Source organism: Thamnophis sirtalis, unplaced genomic scaffold (assembly GCF_051295495.1).
Source record: "Thamnophis sirtalis isolate CommonGarterSnake01/CBP01778 unplaced genomic scaffold, rThaSir2_p1.2 scaffold_7, whole genome shotgun sequence".
In the NCBI taxonomy this organism is placed as follows: domain Eukaryota; kingdom Metazoa; phylum Chordata; class Lepidosauria; order Squamata; family Natricidae; genus Thamnophis; species Thamnophis sirtalis.
This window is the reverse complement of record NW_028261387.1, coordinates 21,180,610-21,201,222: the sequence shown is the minus strand read 5'-3', so window position 1 is coordinate 21,201,222 and position 20,613 is coordinate 21,180,610. Positions and strand designations below refer to the sequence as shown.

At 39.9% G+C, this 20,613-nt stretch overlaps 1 protein-coding gene across 3 annotated transcripts in view; it reads left to right on the top strand.

The window, feature by feature from the left end:
- Positions 1 to 20,613, top strand: part of LOC106540234 (serine/threonine-protein kinase TNNI3K) — a 236,331-nt gene that overhangs the window by 204,490 nt on the left and 11,228 nt on the right. For all 3 annotated transcript variants that reach the window (XM_087719469.1, XM_087719466.1, XM_087719467.1), the window contains one exon: positions 4,981 to 5,150. In XM_087719469.1, the coding sequence (XP_087575595.1) occupies positions 4,981 to 5,150 (170 nt within the window). The remainder of the gene's footprint in view (positions 1 to 4,980; positions 5,151 to 20,613) is intronic.

The window sequence follows — 20,613 nt, the reverse complement described above, 5'->3', positions numbered from 1 at the left end:
TGGATAGGGTTAGCCCAAGGGCCGGATGTGGTCTGAATGCTGTAAAATACTCAGGTCATATTATGTGAGGATAGAAATACTTTTGGGAGAGTTCAGTGTATGTATTTCTTGGTTGGAGCTCATTGAAGCAATATTTCACTTTCAACTGCCATCTTAAAAACAGCTCACTATTCTAGTACACTGACAACCATTCATCTGAATTCCAATCCAGGAGGGAAGCTTGTATACATTTCAAGGCAAAATAAGAGGAATATTTAGCTAGCCAGGTATTATGTTAATGAAAGAATGCAAGATGGAGTTCCAATGTCACATCAAGGGGTGTTAAGCAGAATCTTAGTCAGTCATGTGGACTGAGGCATGAAGATTCTTTGGATTTGTGTCTCCCTTTTCAGGAAATAAAATGTGGTTTTTGATATTGCTTCTAAAAAAATGCTGTGTCATAGTGTAGCAGTTTTATGCTACTTCTTGGATGTGTTTATTGTCTATATTTGAAAAACTTTCTTCTGGTATACAAGTATAAAAATTAAATTATCCATTATTGCCACCCTACAGAATCTTTTTAATAATGTAGGTAAGAGGCTGTATTCACTGATTTTCCTGCTTAGGCAGTCATCTCTTTGACATTAAGTGGATTTTTAAAAAAAATAAAATAAACAGGGTTTCACTAAGAAATTATCTTTTTAATAAGAAAATGTGCAAATTACAATTCTTTGCCCTGTGGATGGGAGAGTATAGAATATCAGTCCCAATGGAAAGAAAATTGCTCTATTCATGCTGTAGTATAATTATCTAGAAGTTTGTGGTCATGTATGTGTTATCTAAAAGGGTGGCTCAGTGGCTAAGATGGTGAGCTTGTTGATTAGAAAGGTCGGCAGTTCGGCGGTTCGAATCCCTAGTGCTGTGTAACAGAGTGAGTTCCAGTTACTTTCCCCAGCTTCTGCCAACCTAGCAGTTCGAAAGCATGTAAAAATGCAGGTAGAAAAATAGGGACCACCTTTGGTGTTAAGGTAACAGCGTTCCATGTCCCTTCGGCATTTAGTCATGCCAACCACATGACCACAGAGACATCTTCGGACAGCGCTGGCTCTTCGGCTTTGAAACGGAGACAAGCACCGCCCCCTAGAATCATGAATGACTAGCACATATGTACGAGGGGATACTTTTACCTTTAAGTGTTATCTAGACTAAAATAATATACTACTAAATCTGTTGTGTCTATTCGTCTGTAACCTTCAATTGGGTGAAACAGTGCATCACAAGGGCAACAATTTTTGAAGGAAGGTAGCTCAGGTGGCTAACAGAATTCTGGGACCCATTACTCCTATGGCAATAACACTTAGGAAAGTTATGGCTGCTTCATTGCCGCTGTGCTGTTGCTACTTCAATACTGCCATAGTCAGCCACAGTCACATGATCGTCATTTCCATTACTCTCTGCCAGCTTCTCACAAGTCAGTGAGCCAGCAGGATGTATAAGCTTGGCTATGATTGCTGATGCTCCCTGTCAACTTCCCACAAGCAAAATCTTTCACTGTGGGAAGCTGGCAGGGAGCATCAGCAATGGGGAAGACTTCAAACAAGCTCTCAGGTTGATCAGGTAATGCTCCCTCCACCTGTGCTACCTCCCTCTGTGCTCCTCCTATGCCAGCTACTTTCACATTCCTACACATCATTCCTGATCCATGTTGCATACCTCTAAGCCCTCACCAACCTTCACCCTATGCCCATACATTCTCCTTGACCAGCACAGCATCTTTCAGATACCCCGTGCATCCTTCCTGACCTGTACCAGACCGCTTACATCCTCCCCAATTTGTTTGACAGTTCTTGCCTTCCACCTTCCCGACTCATGTTGCAACCCTATGTGCCCTCCTCGCACCATGTGGCACCTCTCACGCATCCTGATACCCTTCACAACTTGTATAGCACCTTCCCTATACCATCCTCTTGGAGACATGCCAGGATGGGGAATAGGAGTACAGTTTTTCTTGCAGTGCCTCACTCTTCCCCCACTCACCCAGCAAAGTGTCAGGCAGTTCTGTGGCTCACCCAAGGAGAAGGAATGATTTCTGATTCTCCCTGTCAGCTACCTACAAGCAACACAAGCTGGAAGTCAAAAGTCATTCCCACTCGCAGTACTTTTTTTCCGCTATGGTCCTTTAGTTTTCCTGTTAATGTAAGGCAATATTTACAAAAGGAAAACCCAATGGGTTATGGGTTGCCTTGTATTCACTTAAATGTCTACTTAAATATCATCATTGGGAGATGGAAATGACTGGTTTTGTGATGACTGGAAGCAAAATAGTTATAGTTCCAAACAATGAGCAGCCATCCCCAAATCTGCATGTGTTGATACAGAGGTGGTATTCAGCCAATTTGGACCGGCTCGGCCCAACCGGTAGTGGAAATCACAGGTAGGTCTGTCCACCCACCCACCTGGCCTGGCTCTATGCCATCCTATTTAGGCACGGAAGGCACACACATGAGCAAAGCGCATGCACAGAAGGGGCACACGCACCTGCAAAGAGAACAAATGCATGCGAGGCAAACTGGTGGTAACAAAATGTGGAACCCATTGCTGGTTAGATGGGTAATCATATCTTGTAAATAGTGATTGTAGTAAAGAAGTATGATTTTGGATCACATACACTTTGTATAAATAATATTATAGCATCTTGTTTCAATGTTTGAGCATGAGACTGCTCAAAGTGCTCCACAAAGGATGCATCTTGTCTAGGAACAACTCCAAATACTATTGGTTCTTCAAACAACCAGCCAAATAACATCCAATAAATAGCAATAACACTTAGATCTACATAGCTTTTAGTGCTTTATAGCATTCTGTGAGTGGTTTAGAGTCGGCATATTATCCCCAACAATCTGGGTCCTTATTTACCGATCTCAGAAGGATGGAAGACTGAGTCACCTTTGTGCCCATCAGGATCAAACTCCAGGCTCTGAGCAGGTTTAGCCTGAAATATTACATTCTAACCACTGCACCACCTTATTATTATAAATAAATAATAATAATAGTGCTGGTCGCTACCTATAAAGTCCTACATGGCATCGGACCTGGGTACCTGAGAGACCGCCTCCTGCCGCTTACCTCCCATTGACCGATTAGATCTCACAGGTTAGGTCTTCTCCGGATTCAATCCGCCAGCCAATGTCAGCTGGCTACTCCCCGGGGGAGAGCTTTCTCTGTTGCAGCTCCAGCCCTCTGGAATGACCTCCCCGTGGAGATCCGGACCCTTACTACCCTCCCGGCCTTCCGCAAAGCCACCAAGTCCTGGCTGTTCCAGCAGGCCGGGGGGCTTGTGAAACATCCAGTCCCACGGAAACTGTGAATGTTGCGTTTTTTAAAGTGTTGTCTTTGTCTAGTTATTTCCCCTTCCCTTGTCTATTGTGAGCCGCCCGGAGTCCTTCGGGAGTGGGCGGCATACAAGACAAATAAATACAATAAATACAAATACAATACAAATACAATAAAAGTAAAGACATTCTTATTTATAATAATTTATATAATAAATAATATTTAATAAATAAAAATAATGAAAAAATAAGATCAATCAATAAAATAACATCCAATAAAAATACTCTAACCTCTTATTTAACAGTGAGTCTAATCTTGATCTCTTTGGGGGCACACTATGCTTTTGTGCACCATAAAAGCACTCTAATCTCTCCTGTCTACTAAGCATCTAGCAGAAAGTGACATACTCTATGCAATTAATTCCTTTCTCCTGTCGGAGTATAACAAAAGGGAATTTGGAAACTAATATTTATAATTCTTTAGTTTTTTTCTTTCTTTCTATATTGTTAAATAACAAAGAGTAGAGACTTCAGCACTCAATTCAGAAATACAATCCTTTCTCACATTGTTAAAATAATTTTAATATACTTTGGAGGTTTTTTAGTTAATTTCTCATCAATCATTACTGAACTCTATATAATCTCATTAATTTCTACTTATTGATATTAAATTTATGTAGCAACTGTGTTTTCCCTTTTGCATGTTCCTTTTCCTTTTTATTTTTTAAGAAATGAGTAATAAGTAAATTTTATATATACCCATATACACACCTTCCTCCCTTTAGTGCTATACTACCTAGAGCATTGCCTTTCTCAGGTGTAACGCACATGTCAAATGTTGTTTTATACATGAGTAAAATTCCATTTGCTACTTTATACATACATAAAGCTATGTTATCCTTGTGTAAAATCCTATTTCACACTTTGTCATGCATTTAACACATTTTACACATAGAACTAATTCCTTCCAATTTATTGTACATTTAGATTTAACAGACACCCATCCCATTATTCTGTTAAATTAAGAATTTCTTTCATTCTGGTTAACTTTACATGAAACTGAGTTGGTAGATGGCCAAAAAAAAAAAAATTAAAAAAAATAATTACATTTTCTCATCCCTACAGAAGAAACTTCACATGACATGCTAGTATTAACTTAAGCATTAAAAAGTTGCAGCTCTATTATTTTATTTATTTAATCAACATTTGGGCTTGCCTATTCTAATGATTGGCCTCACTCTTTCTGATGCAATTGCCATACACTTTCCAACTATCCAATAAATTGAAGCCATTGTTTTTAAATATATTGCTATAAGAATGATATGGGAAATGATCTCATTGCAATAATAAATATAGCAATACTGTTACGTCCATCACAAAGAAACCATACTTTTTAAAAATAGCTGATCAAAGAAGACTGATTTACACTCTGTGGGTGTAATAAGAGAGAGGACTTAAATCTTTGGATCAAAAAAAAATACAGCAAAAAGTTTTCCAAGCCCCAGATTACAAAGGCCCTCCTCCATTAGACAATTAAAAACTAGCACGACTAGTTTGAATGGAAATAGCTGAGGACATTATCTAAAGCATCTATGAAACGTAGGAGGGATGTGAAGACTTTGGGGTTGTCATAAATAAGTACTGATAATGTCCTCTTCCTTATATCCAGCTGATGTCACCAGCCTCCAGCAACAGCAGTGGTTCTTTGTCACCATCCTCCTCGTCAGACTGCCTACTCACCCGGGGATGCCCTGGACGCAGCCATGTTGCTGCTTTGCGTAGCCGTTTTGAATTGGAATACGCCCTGAATTCAAGAGCTCATGGGACATGGTCCCAAAGGTAAGCATGAAGACCACATGGATTCCTCCCTTAGTCTGTGGGATTCAAAGAACTGTCTGACCTATTCTGGACCTATTCAAACTGCTGTTAGCATCCCCATTAAGGAACAAGATGCTTGAAAGCATCACAGAAACAAAACACTTGGTAGTAATTTTCCTTTGTAAGCTAGAAGGTCCAAAACGTTCTATCAACAAATCAGCTTTAAATTTGGGGGTCTTCCAAATGTCTTCCTGCTTTTCTTGCTCAGACTTCCCTCCCAGGTTTTCTGCATAAGCAGTCAGTCCTTAGATATTTGTTTGTTTGGACATTCCCATAACTCCATTGTTTGCACATCATCTTCATTTTACTTTCTTCCCCAACTCTGTATAAGAAATTCCTCTTGCCTCTTCTCTGGAAAGCCACAGGGAAGGGACATTCTTTGATTCTGCCCTGACTAAGTCAAAGAAGCCTATCAGGTCATAGCTGTTTGTGTTTGGGTTGCCTTGCTCTGTAATGCCCCTACTCATCTTATGCCATTTATGTATGGTATATGGAAATGACCTTGGGAGACAGGAGATTGGTACTATCAAACTTGTAAGATTGATGTCAGCCTCCTCAGGTAGAGCAGACAGGATCAGATGAGTTAATTCTGCTTTATTAGAAGGTTACATTAACAGAATCTTGCACGTCTGAAGGTACAAATCTCACTCCATCTGTTTTATACTCTAGAGCAGTGGTGGCTAACCATTCTGTTGTCACATACCGAAAGCACAAGCGAGTGATAGTGTGCCCACACCCATAATGCAATGCACGTGCAACACCCCCACGTGCCCTGCCCCCTGTGCATTCTCACATGACCCCCCCGTGCTCCCCTGTGCGTACATGTGTGATCCCCTGTTTTGAGCCTAGCAGGCCTCCCTGCAACCTCCTGGGACCAAAAACAAGCCACGGGGGGGTGCACTGCACCTCCTGCGCATGCATGTGTGACTCCCACATGCGCCTTGCCCCCACACATGCGCAGCAGAGACCTGAAAATCAGCTGACTGGCAAGAGGCACATGGGCATGCATGGTGGAGCTAAGCTGGGGTGACAGCTCACATCCCACAGAGAGGGCTCTGTGTGCCACCTGTGGCATGCATGCTATGGGTTCACCATCACGGGTCTAGAGATTAGGGAGATTTGTTTCTGAGTTTCTTTCTCTCCTCGTTAGGCAGATGTGGCCCATGTCCTCTCTTATCGCATCATTGTCTAGGCAGCATCATTTAACCCATTCCAATTAACCATTCATCTGACAAGGTCATCCCCACATACCGTGAAAATTTGTGTGATATTATTTGCTCTTATTGTTGGCGCTCAAAGCAGTCGATTTTCCATGAGAAATAAGACCAAACAAAATTCAGGATGATATTTGAAAAATATATTCAAAATGGAAGGCCTGGGGCTGGCAAGAAGTAGAGAGAAACTTATAGGAGAAGAAAGGAAAGTGACTGAAAATCAAATCACCAGCTGAACAGGATCTCAAATAGAAAGTGGTTGAGGAAAAGGAAGAGTTAACTCCAGAAGTCAAAAAATTAGCATAGTATAAATTTTGGAGAAAGAGATTATATTCTTTGAAATTGGCCATCCTGGGACAATTGAAGATAGGAATCAGTTTTCAGGGAATTTGGTGGAGAAAGCAGCAAGGTTTTATTATTTTTTTTAAAAGGAAAGCTGTTAACTTGTTTGACTTTTTGACAAAACTTTGCTAATATTGTTGCTTCATGTCTTTCAAATAGATCAGTGCAGAGTTTTTATTTATTTATTTATGTATTTATTTATTTACTTACTTACTTATTAGATTTTTATCCCACCTTTATTTTTTTATAAATAACTCTAGTGCTGAAAATGAATAACACTCTCTCCTCCTCAGACTTTCCCCACAACAATAACCCTGTGAGGTAAATTGTGCTAAAGCCGAATCATGCCTAAAGCCGAACTAGAATTCACAGTCTCCTGTTTTCTAGATCAGCACCTTAACTAGTACGCCAAACTGGCTGTCCTATGATGTCAACCTTGGTTTAGTCCTAATGTTATAACTTGGTAAAGCTGTTTACTAAGTGTTCTTGGTGTCATTATAACAAAAAAGGATAAAAGCCACAACCAGAATTAAGATGCTATACATACCTACCATAGACTCTGGACATTTTCCAAATAGTGAATTAAAAGTATCTTCATAGCATCCTCCTTCTCTTGCTGAAGTGATATAAAGCTTTTTCTCATTACTCTTTTCTCTTGTTACTTTGAAGCCTCGGTAGTTGAATGACTCTGGAAAACGCTAAGTCACAAGTAGGAAAATAATCTCTAGCTTCACTTACCATTTATCATCCTGCTTTTGCCCCACCAATTCCAATGGCCTCAATCTATTCTTGAAAGCAGTTCTTTAAAATTCCTTTAAAAATGTAATTGTGCTTTTAGATTGGTTACTACAACAGCAGTGAAACTAATATATATTTTTTCATGATAGATCTAGAAAGCCTTATGTAATGACATAAATGACTACAGAATTTTATATAAGATGTTCTTCACCCTCGTAACAGTGCCATAATTTGCATTGGAAAAGGAATTGGTGGGCTTTTGTGCCTCACATCAATCTAGACCAGAGGTGGATTTCAACTCTCAGAACTCCTGAGCCTGCTTGGCTGGTTCAGGAATTCTGGGAGTTGAAGTCCACAAATCATAAAAGGGCCATCGTTCCCCACCCCTGATCTAAACAAACCAATTGAATAAGAGCGGGGAGCAATATCACTGTGCTTCAGAGATTCCAGCTGCTGAAACAAATTGTTGCATAACACTGTGGACCTTGGGAGATGTTAATGCCCTAATTTTCATTTCCTGGGGCAGGAGAAAGTGAATTTAACTTTAACTATGGCAACAAAGGAGTCTCTTTAGCCCATTAAGTGCTATATTGATATTACTGAAATACCTAGCAATGAAGATCCCAGGTAGACATATAATTTAGTCTTAATATAGATACAGATTAACAGAGTTGGAAGGGACCTGGTAGGTCACCTAGTCCAACACCCACCCAACCCCGCCCAAGCAGGAGACCCTACAACAGTCTCTTCTTGAAAGCCTCCAGTGATGAAGCTCCCACAACTTCGGAAGGTCTTCTTTAAAGAATCATCTGCCACCCTTTTTCAAGTGATGATCCCAAACCATTTCATTCCCTTAGTTCATGTGCTAGTACTACAGTGTCAGTAATGTACTCTGAGCATGAGTCAAACATCGATATCATAGCATAATATCATTCGACTTGAAGTAAATCCAAAATTATACGCCATACATGAAGAAATGCAGTCTAGCTTTTATGTCTGTGGATCTGGGGGAGGATCTCCTTTTGATAATCACACAAGGGGCTAGAACAACAACAAATTTGTGAGGAAAGCAACAAGATTCAGGGAGTATTAGAGGATTTTATATTAGTTCCCCTTTCATGCTGCAGCATGTAATAGATTTGCATGAAAGAATAAGCAAGTGGCACATTTAGGTTATACTGTGGATGCCCAAGAGGGTGAAGAAAGTAGTTATCACAGCAGCTTCCCTGCTACTGTAATTTAATGTTCACAACAGTGCGCCACCCAAGCTCATTAGCTGGTTGAAATGGGTTCCTGCAGAACCCAAAGGGTTGCAGAAGAGTTTCCCCCTCAAATGCTATGCAATACAAATTAACTAACTCCAGTCCTATAAATAAAACATTGAAAGAGTTACCCGGAGGCAAAATATAAACTAAAATGAAGATGGTTTCTGCAGATTCAGTGGTTTTTTTTTCCAATTATACGACATACTGAGATGATTAATGACTTAGCTTTCAAATGACAATGGTTTCTCCAGGCTTTAATTTTTTAAAAACATACAAATTGAGAACAGGAGTGACTCTGCTGTGTGCTCACAACTGTTGCAGTATGTTGTTACACCCTTTGCCTCTCTGAGCTCATCTGAGTTGGACAAACTACAAGGCTGCACACAATCACGAAGGATGTTTGCCTGTGTGCCTAAAACCCACATATAGAGTTAAGGAGGTGTGAAATTACTTATTTCATCCTTCTGTAAATATGTCCATTTTTTTTAGTAAACTTACAGTGGCCCAATAGCACATCCTTGGGATGTGGTTGCAGTATGTGGAGAGAAAGAGAAATTGACTGATGAACTGAGCATACACAAAATGGAAATGCATCCCAGTTGTCTCCTTCTGCCAAATGTACTAGCACACATGTGCGTATATATGCTTATCCACATATTCCAATTTTATTATGGTATTACTTATGCTATACCAACCCTGAGAATTGAACAGGGTGTGGATGATTCTGTTGGATTACTCATGTTGTAGTTCATTCCTGTCTGGCATCTGACCACAATTCAAATATACTCAGACCCTTTTTTTTCCTTCCCCAAACCCCTAGCCTCACAATATTGCCTTCATCCAAGCACTGATCTGAAAGTTCTTACAGCTGGTCTCTTTTTTGAAAGGGGCAAGATAGAACACACAAAGATTGTCTAGTCCAGTGCAACCATCCAGATTCCTACAATTTCCGAGCCCCATAAGAACTTATAGGCACAGATGGTGACGGTGACCCATCTGCAAACTTTCCAGTTTGGCTTAGCATATGGATGTGTTTAGAAGAGGTGGAAGATGAGACTCCTGGCCTTGTTATCTTCAGAGGTATTCAGAAATGGTGGGTTAATGTTGTTAAAAGAAACATTATTGTAAATGAAAAGGTTCTTCAAAAGAGAGCTCATGGATGCAGAACTGACTTCACCCAAGCAGAAGGGGAGTAGAATTGGAAATTTGTTCATGTTGGGGATGACTGCTTTATCATCGGCCATGCTACCACTTACCATGCTTGTGTATTCATCAAAGTCTGGCACTCCACAAGCAATTCCATCAACAGACAGATTGACCTACAACCAGCCTACCAACCTCTTAGAATCCAAATCAACCACACAGCCAAACAGAGATAGCACCGACCCTCAACTAATCCACACTAGCTCCCCGCAACCAGCACTTCACTTCCCAATGACCCTCATGTGATGTAACTTCCCCATCACAAGATCCATCACAAGACTCTCACTGATGTCTCACACCTCACTCATCACAAGACCCATCATAGGATCCTAAACAGTAAACAGTAACAGAATTGGAAGGGACCTTGGAAGTCATCTAATCCAACCCCCTGCTCATGCAGGAGACCTGTACTAGGTATTTGAATTGCCGAACTGCCGACTTCCCTGATCGGCAAGCTCACCTGAAGCCCTTATAAACAACAGAACACTGACATCCAGAGGTGGTATCCAGCTGGGAATGGGGATTTTGCAGTATCCTTCCCCCAGGAGTGGGGAGGGAATGGGGATTTTGCAGTATCCTGCCATGCCCACCAAGCCATGCCCACAGAACCAGTAGTAAAACATTTTTAATTCCACCACTGCTGACATCCTCTAAACTCTGCTGAAGATGTTACCTAACCTGGTAACAAAATATTCATAAACCAACCCACAAACTCGGAGAATGAACCTTCACCCTCATCCTACACCCGGGCTACAGATATTCACCACTATGACTGCTTTAAGTGAAACATTGTCATGTTAGCTAACATGAAAGAATCTTGGAATAATATTTAGATCCAGTTTGGGGAGGGGGGCAACCATAGTCCTTTGCACAGGTAGTCTGTATTCCACCCAGAAGAGCCAGTCATAGTCTGTAATCATTGCTAAATGTATAACATTCTGTCTCTTAGATAACTGATTGACTTGCCCTTTTGCTTTCATGGTTTTATGTGTGAGCAGAGGTAGATGGATGAGCTCCACTACAGAAAAATATTTGAGAAGTAAGTGAAGCTGATGACGCGTCACTTTACAGTTTAGTAGAATTCAACAAATCTAATTCTATTATCCTGTCAAGTTCCACCAAAAAAGATCTTGAGAGTATTTTTCTAATTAAAAAAAAAAAAGATCCTAGCAACAGTAAAATACATCTATAGGATTTACTGTATCTGTGCTGGTGAAAATACTTTGTTTTCTCCAGATTTTAGGAAGGAAATAATATACACAATAATTAATTAATTTCCCATACAGTTATATTCACCAATGCACCTTTTTAAAAAGAGTATCAATCACTTGCTAATAATGAAAGGGTTTTTTTTAATCTTAACTTTTCAAGGTTAGATACAAACAAATTTATTCAAGGTAAACTAAATGGGGAAAAATGTTTTCTAACTTACAGAACTCAATTGAGATTTTTCTGGAACACTTAAAAGCCAACAGCCACTTTTTATCCTGTCCATTAAGTACCCACTTTGGTCTAATAAATGTAGCTTGGCATTTATGCTTTGAGGAGTTCAAGCACAAGAAGAAATATTCTGCCAGGTTTGTGAACTTACTGATATTTAAGGAAGAAAGTAAGTTGTGAGCTGTCACTTAACTTACAGGGAGGCTGTGAATGAAGGCGTAAGGATAGGCACATATACACAGATATGAATAATGCCAGGTCTTGTTTATAATATTACTTTCATGGAATAATTTATTAGATGACATTTTATATTATCTTAAAAATTCAATTTTACATATTGCTGAGAATCAGAATAATCCACCATAGGTGGTTATGATACAAGCAACTTAGGTAAAGGTTCCCCTCACACATATGTGCTAGTCGTTCCCACCTCTAGGGGGCGATGCTCATCTCCATTTCAAAGCTGAAGGGCCAGCACTGTCCGAAGATGTCTCCATGGTCATGTGGCGCATGGAACACTGTTACCTTCCCACCAAAGGTGGTCCCTATTTTTCTACTTGCATTTTTATATGCTTTTAAACTGCTAGGTTGGCAGAAGCTGGGACAAGTAACAGGAGCTTAGTCCGTTATACAATGCTAAGGATTCGAACCACTGAAATGCCAACCTTTCTGATCAACAAGCTCAGCGTCTTAGCTACTGAGCCACCACATCCCATACAAGCAACTTACTCACCATCTAAGTTTTACACAGAGAAGTAAAATCTGAACTCGCCTATTGCATTATTGAATCATAGGGTAGAAAGGGGGGGGTGTAGGCTGTTTACCCCAATCTGTTATCAAATTCTCAATAGATACTATCCAGATTCTTTTGAAGATACTGGCCTTCAAGATAATTGGCCCATTGGGGAATTGTTCTTATTAAAATGTTCATCCTAATGTTTCCTTCAACAATCCAGCTCTTCCAACTATTTCTTTTCTTCTTTCCCAATCACAGATCAACTGTCCCGCCTCCATTCTGTGCGTCTTCTTGTACGCTCATTCCAATTTGTTTACATTCTTAATGAACAATATTCACAATTAGATACAGAATTTAAATTATGCCTGCTGTCATTTTGCCTAATGCAAAATTATTTCCTTGTGCCTTGCAATACAGACTAAAATTTCATTCCCCTTTTTAGTAGCTGCAGCTTATTCCTAAATCAGTCTATCTATGCTCCAAAACTAACCCCATTGAATTCATTATGTCTTAATTCCAGGAAACTTTAAATTTGCTACTTAAGCATCTCAACACCAAGAACACATTTGTCATAATAGTTTGCCAAAATTATTCAGCTGTCAGAAATATGAAATGGGGCTACTGTACTTCTCTTCTTCCAAGCAAAGGATGGTACAGCCTTTCCTACAGGTTGCAGCTCATGATTCACGCTTTCCTCTCCGTTTTGATAACCCATCCCTACTCCTTCTTGCCTGATCTCTTCACATGGCTGAACGGTCTGCAAGCTCACAATTCTTTGATTTGCTCTATGCTGTCATGTGTGCAGTGGTACATCAATCTCTTTCATAAAGCAAGCTTGTTGTACAAGAAATTTGATAAGTGTTTCCAGGCTGTAAGATGATTCTGGAGGGAAAACGCCAAGATGCTTTCTGCAAATTGGATGTCTCTTCCAATTTCCAATTCTTGCAAAGGTATCAAATGTTCAATAAGTGTGTGGTATACAATAATACAATACAAGACAACACAATACAATATAATAGCAGAGTTGGAAGGGACCTTGGAGGTCTTCTAGTTAGCGTTCCCTCTAAGCTGCGCGCGCGCGTGGCCACACAGGTAACAAAAAACACCGCGCACAAGTTTCAAACTGCAGCGCAGTGTTTTTTAATGTCTTTAAATGTGACTAAAAATATCCCCCCTCCTTCCCTTCTCTCTCTGCACCGAAATCTCTCCTCCATCTGATGATTGGTGAAAACAAGGAAAACTCTGCCCGGAGATAGATGACGCTGCAGAAGGGAGAATTCCCATTGGTCCTCTGGGGCTTCGTCAGTTCCTGGGAAAATGGGATTCGCTCCTTGTAGTCTGCGTTTCTCTGCACGTCCGGGGTTTCTCAGGCATTGCCTCATCTGAAGCCCCGTTCTGGGCTCAGCCTTTTTTCTGCGATCCCTTCGCTTTGGGGAGAGAAGGAAGCAGCATGGGATTGGACTGCCTGAGCCAAAGGGGTCCACGGGATCTTGAGACTTGATTTTTGAGCAGTACCAATCCTTTCCACTCTTTCCTTTTCCTTTCTGTCCTTCTTCTAACTTCTTTTCTTTTTCCTTTCCTTTCTCTTTGCCTTTCCTTCTTTTCCATTTCCTTTTCTTTCTCCTTTCCTTTCCTTTTTCCTTTCCTTTCTCTTTTCCTTTCCTTCTTTTCCTTTTCCTTTCCTTCTTTTCCATTTCTTTTCTTTCTCCTTTCCTTTCTCCTTTCCTTTCTCCTTTCCTTTCTCTTTTCCTTTCCTTTTCCTTTCCTTTCCTTTTCCTTTCCTTCTTTTCCATTTCCTTTCTCTTCCCCTTTCATTTCTCCTTTCCTTCTTTTCCATTTCCTTTCCTTTTTTCTTTCCTTTCTCTTTTCCTTTCCTTTCTTCTTTCCCATTTCCTTTCTTTTTTCCTTTCCTTCTTTTCCATTTCCTTTTCTTTTTCCTTTCCTTTCTCTTTTCCTTTCCTTTCTTCTTTCCCATTTCCTTTCCTTTTTCCTTTCCTTCTTTTCTATTTCCTTTCCTTTTTCCTTTCCTTTTCTTTTTTCCCATTTTCTTTCCTTTCCCCGCTTCCCTTCCTCCCTTCCTGGGGGTCTGAGGGAGAGGGAGGGGACCCTTTTCCTCCTTGCCCCCCTCCCAACATCTGCTCTGATGGCAATTATGGCTAAAAAAAATTCAGGTGCTCAAGCATGAAAATGTGCCACTCAAACACTATACTTTTCCGCACACACTGAAAAAATTAGAGGGAACATTGCTTCTAGTCCAACCCCCTGCCTAGGCAGGAAACCGTATACCGTTTCAGACAGATGGCTATCCAACATCTTCTTAAAGACTTCCAGTGTTGGGGCATTCACAACTTCTGGAGGCAAGCTGTTCCACTGATTAATTGTTCTAACCGTCAGGAAATTTATCCTCAGTTCTAAGTTGCTTCTCTTCTTGATTAGTTTCCACCCATTGCTTCTTGTTTTACCCTCAGGTGCCTTGGAGAATAGTTTGACTCCCTCTTCTTTGTGGCAACCCCTGAGATATTGGAACACTGCTATCATGTCTCCCCTAGTCCTTCTTTCTCTTAAACTAAACATACTCAGTTCCTGCAACCGTTCTTCATATGTTTTAGTCTCTAGTCCCCTAATCATTTTTGTTGCTCTTCTGTGCACTCTTTCCAGAGACTCCACATCTTTTCTACATCGTGGCGACCAGAACTGAATGCAGTATTCCAAGTGTAGCCTTACCAAGGCATTATAAAGTGGTATTAACACTTCACGTGATCTTGATTCTATCTCTCTATTTATGCAGCCTAGAACTTTGTTGGCTTTTTTGGCAGCTGCTGCACACTGCTAGCTCATATTTAAATGGTTGTCCACTAGGACTCCAAGATCCCTTTCACAGTTACTACTACTGAGCAAGGTACCACCTATACTGTACCTGTGCATTTCGTTTTTGTTGCCTAAATGTAGAACCTTACTCTTTTCACCATTGAATTTCATTTTATTAGATAGTGCCCAATGTTCACGTTTGTCAAGGTCCTTCTGTATCTTGAGCCTATCGTCTGGAGTGTTGGCTATTCCTGCCAGCTTGGTGTCATCTGCAAATTTAATGAGTTCCCCATTTATTCCCTCATCCAAATCATTGATGAAGATGTTGAAGAATACTGGGCCTAAAACAGAGCCTTGGGGTACTCCACTGCATATTTCCCTCCATGTAGATGCAGTTCCATTGAGGACTACATGTTGAGTGCAGTTGGTCAGCCAGTTACGAATCCATCTGGTGGAGATGCTGTCTAACCCACATTCTTTTACTTTATCTAGTAGTAGGTTATGGTCTACCTTATCAAATGCCTTACTGAAGTCCAAGTAAACTATATCGACGGCATTGGTCCACTAATTTTGTCACATTATCAAAGAATGCAATAAGATTAGTCTGGCATGATCTGTTTTTGAGAAACCCTTGTTGGCTTTTGGCTATTACCTTGTTTGCTTCTAGGTGTTCGCTAATTCGTTGCTTGATTATTTTTTCCAGAATCTTTCCTGGTATTGAGGTCAGGCTGATAGGTCTGTAGTTTCCTGGATCTATTTTTTTCCCCTTTTTTGAAGATGGGAACCACATCAGCTTTTTTCCAGTCCTCTGGTAGTTCCCGGTGCTCCAGGATCTCTGAAAGATATAATTCAGTGGTTCTGAGATCTTGTCTGCCTGTTCCTTCAGAACCCTGGAGTGTAATCCATCTGATCCTGGTGATTTGAACTCGTCTAGTGTAGACAGGTGCTCACCATTTTTTTACCTATTTAAATTTGTGTTCCTAATCTGATTTTTGTGGTGCTGTTTTTGATAGGTTGGACCGTTTTATCTCTTTGTGTAAAGACAGATGCAAAACATGAGTGAAATAGTTCTGCTTTCTCCCTGTTGCTTGTCACCTTCTTGCCACTTTCTCCTAGCAATGGACCAATTGTTTCCTTAACTTTTTTCTTGTTTTTAACATGTTGGAAGAAGCTTTTTTTGTTAATTTTTACTTTTGTGGCAAGCCTTTCTTCATTGTGAGCCTTAGCTTCCTCACTTCATCTTTACAGGCTCAGGATATTTGCTGATATTCTGCCTTAGTTATGTCCCCCCCCTTTCCACTTTTTATACTTATCTTTTTTGTCTTTCAGTTTGTCAGAGTTCTTTATGCAGCCATGCTGGTTTCTTTTGGGAGCTGTTATTTTTCTTCTTCATTGGTATTGTGCTAGACTGGGCTTTTGTAATCTAATTTTTCAAAATTCCCCAAGCTTCTTTATTTGTTTTCCCCTTGAGGATTCTCATCCATGGAATTTTCCCCAAGCTCTCTCTAAGTTTATTGAAATTAGCTCTCTTAAAGTCCAAGACCCTAGTTTCACTTTGTTCTACTACTTGTGTTTGCATAAGGTTGAATTCCAATATTGCATGGCCACTTGCCCCCAGGGTTCCTGTGGCTTCAACACCTTCTATCATTTCCTCTCTGTTAGTGAGAATTAAGTCCAATATGGCTGATCCCCTTGTTCCCTTCTCTACTTTTGGGGAAACAAAGTTGTCTGCTAGATTTGTTAGGAGCCTGTTGGATCTTCCACTTGGTGCAGAGTTTGTTTCCCAGTTGATGTCATGGTAGTTAAAATCTCCCATTACTATTGTGGTGTACTTCCCACATACCTTAGTTAGCTGACTAGCAAAAAGTTCATCTACTTCCTCTGCTTGGTTGGTTGGCCTGTAATATAGACCTATGGCAATGTCATTTCCCTCCAACCTTTAATATTGACCCAAATGCATTCAAGATAGTTCTCATCATTGTTGTGCTCTATTTCTGTAGAGATGTAGTTATTTCTTACATATAGTGCAACTTCACCTCCTCTTTTACTTGGTAAATTTCTTTTAAATAATTTAAATCCTTCTAGCTGTATGTTCCATTTGTCGGTTTCATCCCACCAAGTTTCTGTAATAGCAATAATATCATATCTGCCCTCTTTTACTTGAATTTCTAATTCGCCCTGTTTATTCCTCATACTCCGTGCATTGGTGTATAGACACTTGAGTCCATTTTGAATGACCTTGTGTTTACTGTCTACATAACCTGTGTTATGCCTGACTGCGCCTATTTTCTTGCCATTTGTAAGATTCATGCACATGGTATGGCAATCACTATTAAATGCTTGGTTTTCTAATAAATGCTTGGTTTTGGGGGAGGGAGGTGCATTTGCCATATCCTTCAAACTGTGATGCCTCAAACCAAAGAGCAGTACTGAAAAATGTTCTCCAAAATGTGCACAGGTAAACTTTAGAAAAGCAAAACAGGCCTGGCTTCCCCAGGAGGAAACACTACAAGCTCGCTAACCCTCTTGCTCCTTCAAATCTAGGAGTCACAGCCACTGACCCCATTCTCAGGAGAATAATCTGGGGGCGGTCATGTCATTACGCTTCTGCCTCCGAGTTGGAGCCCAGGAGCCTTGCCAGGAAGCTACAATATTTAGAAACGCAGCATTTCTGGGGTTTTGCAGCAACCCTCCCATTCCTTCAAGCCAACCGAGGCCCTTGCCTATAGCTTTACAAGGACAGGAGGCAGGGAAGTATGTTTCTCAGCAGATGCTTTTTTATGTTGAGCCTTAAAAATGTTGCATGAAGGTTTTTAATGAACCATGAGAAGCCAGTAACCACTGAATGACAGTAGGCTCAGAGCACCAAGTAGTAGTTTAGCAGCAGGAGACAAGTTTCCAGCAGCCCCACTTCAGGGGATGCCGCCTGCACATTGAACAAGTCAGACTCCAAATGAGGCAGCCCTTCCAAGCAGATATAAATAAAAGATGCGATGTTCCTATGGGAACCCTTTGGCATATTGGATTACCTATTCCCCAGCTAGAGTTTCTTTTCAGTTATATTTCACCTACACTTCAGGGTGTGCTTTGAGAACACTGGAGACCGAGTTGTACTTTTCTAACTATACCTACACAGTGGAATTTTTATTTCCCCTTTTTAATAATAATTTCATTATAAATTATCCCTAAAAGGATTAAAAAATATAAATTACAAAAAAGGGATAAAAAGAAAAAATAGAAAATTCAGAAAAAGAAAAAAATAGAAAAATAGGAAAGAAAGAAGATATAAGAATATAGAAAAGGAAAAGGAAATAAATATATAAACAATTCCTCCCTTTATCACAAGTATAAACTAATTTTTTGTAACTTATAATCCTCTCTTAAAATAAAACAAGTGATCTGTTCTTCCCATTCTTACCTAAATCCTCAAAGCCATACAGTCCTGTTCAACAGAAGTCCATTAAGGGGTAACATAGATAACAAATCTGTTTTATCCTTGATCAACTAAATCTTTATATTCCTTAATGTCTATGGAGATTCTCAGTCATCCAGGTCATGGTTGTCCCAAAGGTGCTTTTTCAAGAGGCAACTGGATGTTCTGGTTTTTCTTTGAAGGTGTTTCGCTTCTCATCAAGAAGCTTCTTCAGCTTTGTACTCCTTCCCTTTACTTTTAACAATCTTGATCTTTGATCCATTCAAATAATGCCCTAGAACGTGATTACTTTCTATGTTGTCTTTGTCTCTTCTCATAGAATTTTTCCAAGTTTTAACAAGTCTGTTTTGTAAGTCCAGTGTAGGACAGTTATCCAGGTCACTCTTTTGTTTTGTTATTTGCATTAGAGGCCTGCAGTGGCTCATGCGGTAAAAAGCTGAGCCTGCACACTGCTGAGGCTTGGTGGCTTGAATCCTGTGAGTGAATAAACCGTGGGGGGACAGGAAAGAAGCTGTGTTCCAGGCTTTCCAACAAAGCTTTTTCACATCATCTATTCCTTTTGAAGCAGCAAATGGGAATTTCATTTTGGTGCTCCCACACACAAATCCCCATTTCTCATCTCTGAATTCTGAGACTACCTGATCATCTAGGGTAGAGGTGGAGAACGATGACCCCTTTATGGCTTATGGACTTCAACTCGCAGAATTCCTAAACTGGCTGGCTTAGGAATTCTGGGAGTTGAAGTCCACAAGTGATAAAAGGGCCGTAGTTCCCCCATCCCTGATCTAAGGAATGAACATACTTCCTAACTGATTTGCAAACTTTGGCTGAATAACAATGATAATGAAGTAGCATAAATTTGATATAAAGTGAAGGTAGTCTGTCATTTTTATTCCAGTGAATGGAAAAAAATGAGTAGACTTTTAATGCTTGAGAGTAAAAAGAGAGTAAACAGCTTATAGAACCAGGTTTAGCCTTGAAACCATTAATTAATTCCCCAAGATATATATCTCAGCATCTTTTCAACACAGATATGCAGGTGTCAACTTTTCCCCCCATGTGTTTTGAGTTTGGGCCAGTTATTTCGATGTTAAAAACAGTTCACCACTCAGCAAGTAATTCTTTACTTTGCACATCATGTAAAACTATATACATGAAAAGATAACTGGAATGTTCTAGTCTGTTGTGTTTTCCACACACAATACAAAGAGGAACAACTTCATGAGTTGCAGAAGAGAATTGGTGATATAATAGCAGACGTTTTTAAGATAAATGTTAGGTTACAATCTGGAACATGCAGTGGTTGGGATTCTATCATATATTACTTCACATTAATTCATATCTTGAATGTTCACATACTATTTGTGCTAAATATAGTTGCAACAATAACAAGTTTTTAAAATGTCTAAACGTATGTTTAGTTTCCTTCTTCTCTTAAATAATCCTGAATTTGACTGTGTCTATAACTTAATCCACTCTATTTGCCAGAGAAATTGGATGAATGGTTTCTTTGGATTTTTAAAACAGAAGAAAATCTTCTGTGTTCTCCCTTATTGGCATCATGCATGCATGCATGCATGCATGCATACATACATACATACATACATACATACATACATACCAATGGAAATTTGTGTAGAGTATTTTTGGGGTGAGGGTGTTAATTAAACATGGGAAAGCAGAGAGCTATAGACTGGTGGAGAGATGGAAGTACATTGAAAGTCACAATAATATTTTTTTTAACCTCTTGTCATTCCATAACTACCTAAAGGCCTGAACATCAGCTATGATGACTTCATCAAAATCTTTTAAAGTTCTGTTCTTTGAAATAACGTTGAGCAACTTCTTTTTCATAGAGATGTTTGAAAAATATTTTAGGAAAATGTCATTTTGGCCCATCTTATAAATTTCAAGGCTTACTGTCTCATTTGGACATCCTTTTGGAGGCCACCAGTTTGGGAAACAGGCTGATCTACAGTGACTTTCTGATGGTCTTATTTTCTATGAGCTACTACATAAGTCTTCAGACACTGTAGAACAGGGGTGTCAAACTGGCAGCCCTCAGGCCAGATGCGTCACATGCAAGCCACGCCCATGCCACTCCGCGAAGGGAAAAATCTTCACAATACCTCACATGACAGCAACGTGACGCTGTGAATTTGACACCTGTGTGTAGGAGGAGGAATAGCAAAGCCAGAGGGTGGACTAAAAAGAAGATTCAGTTTAGAATCCTTACATAACCAAA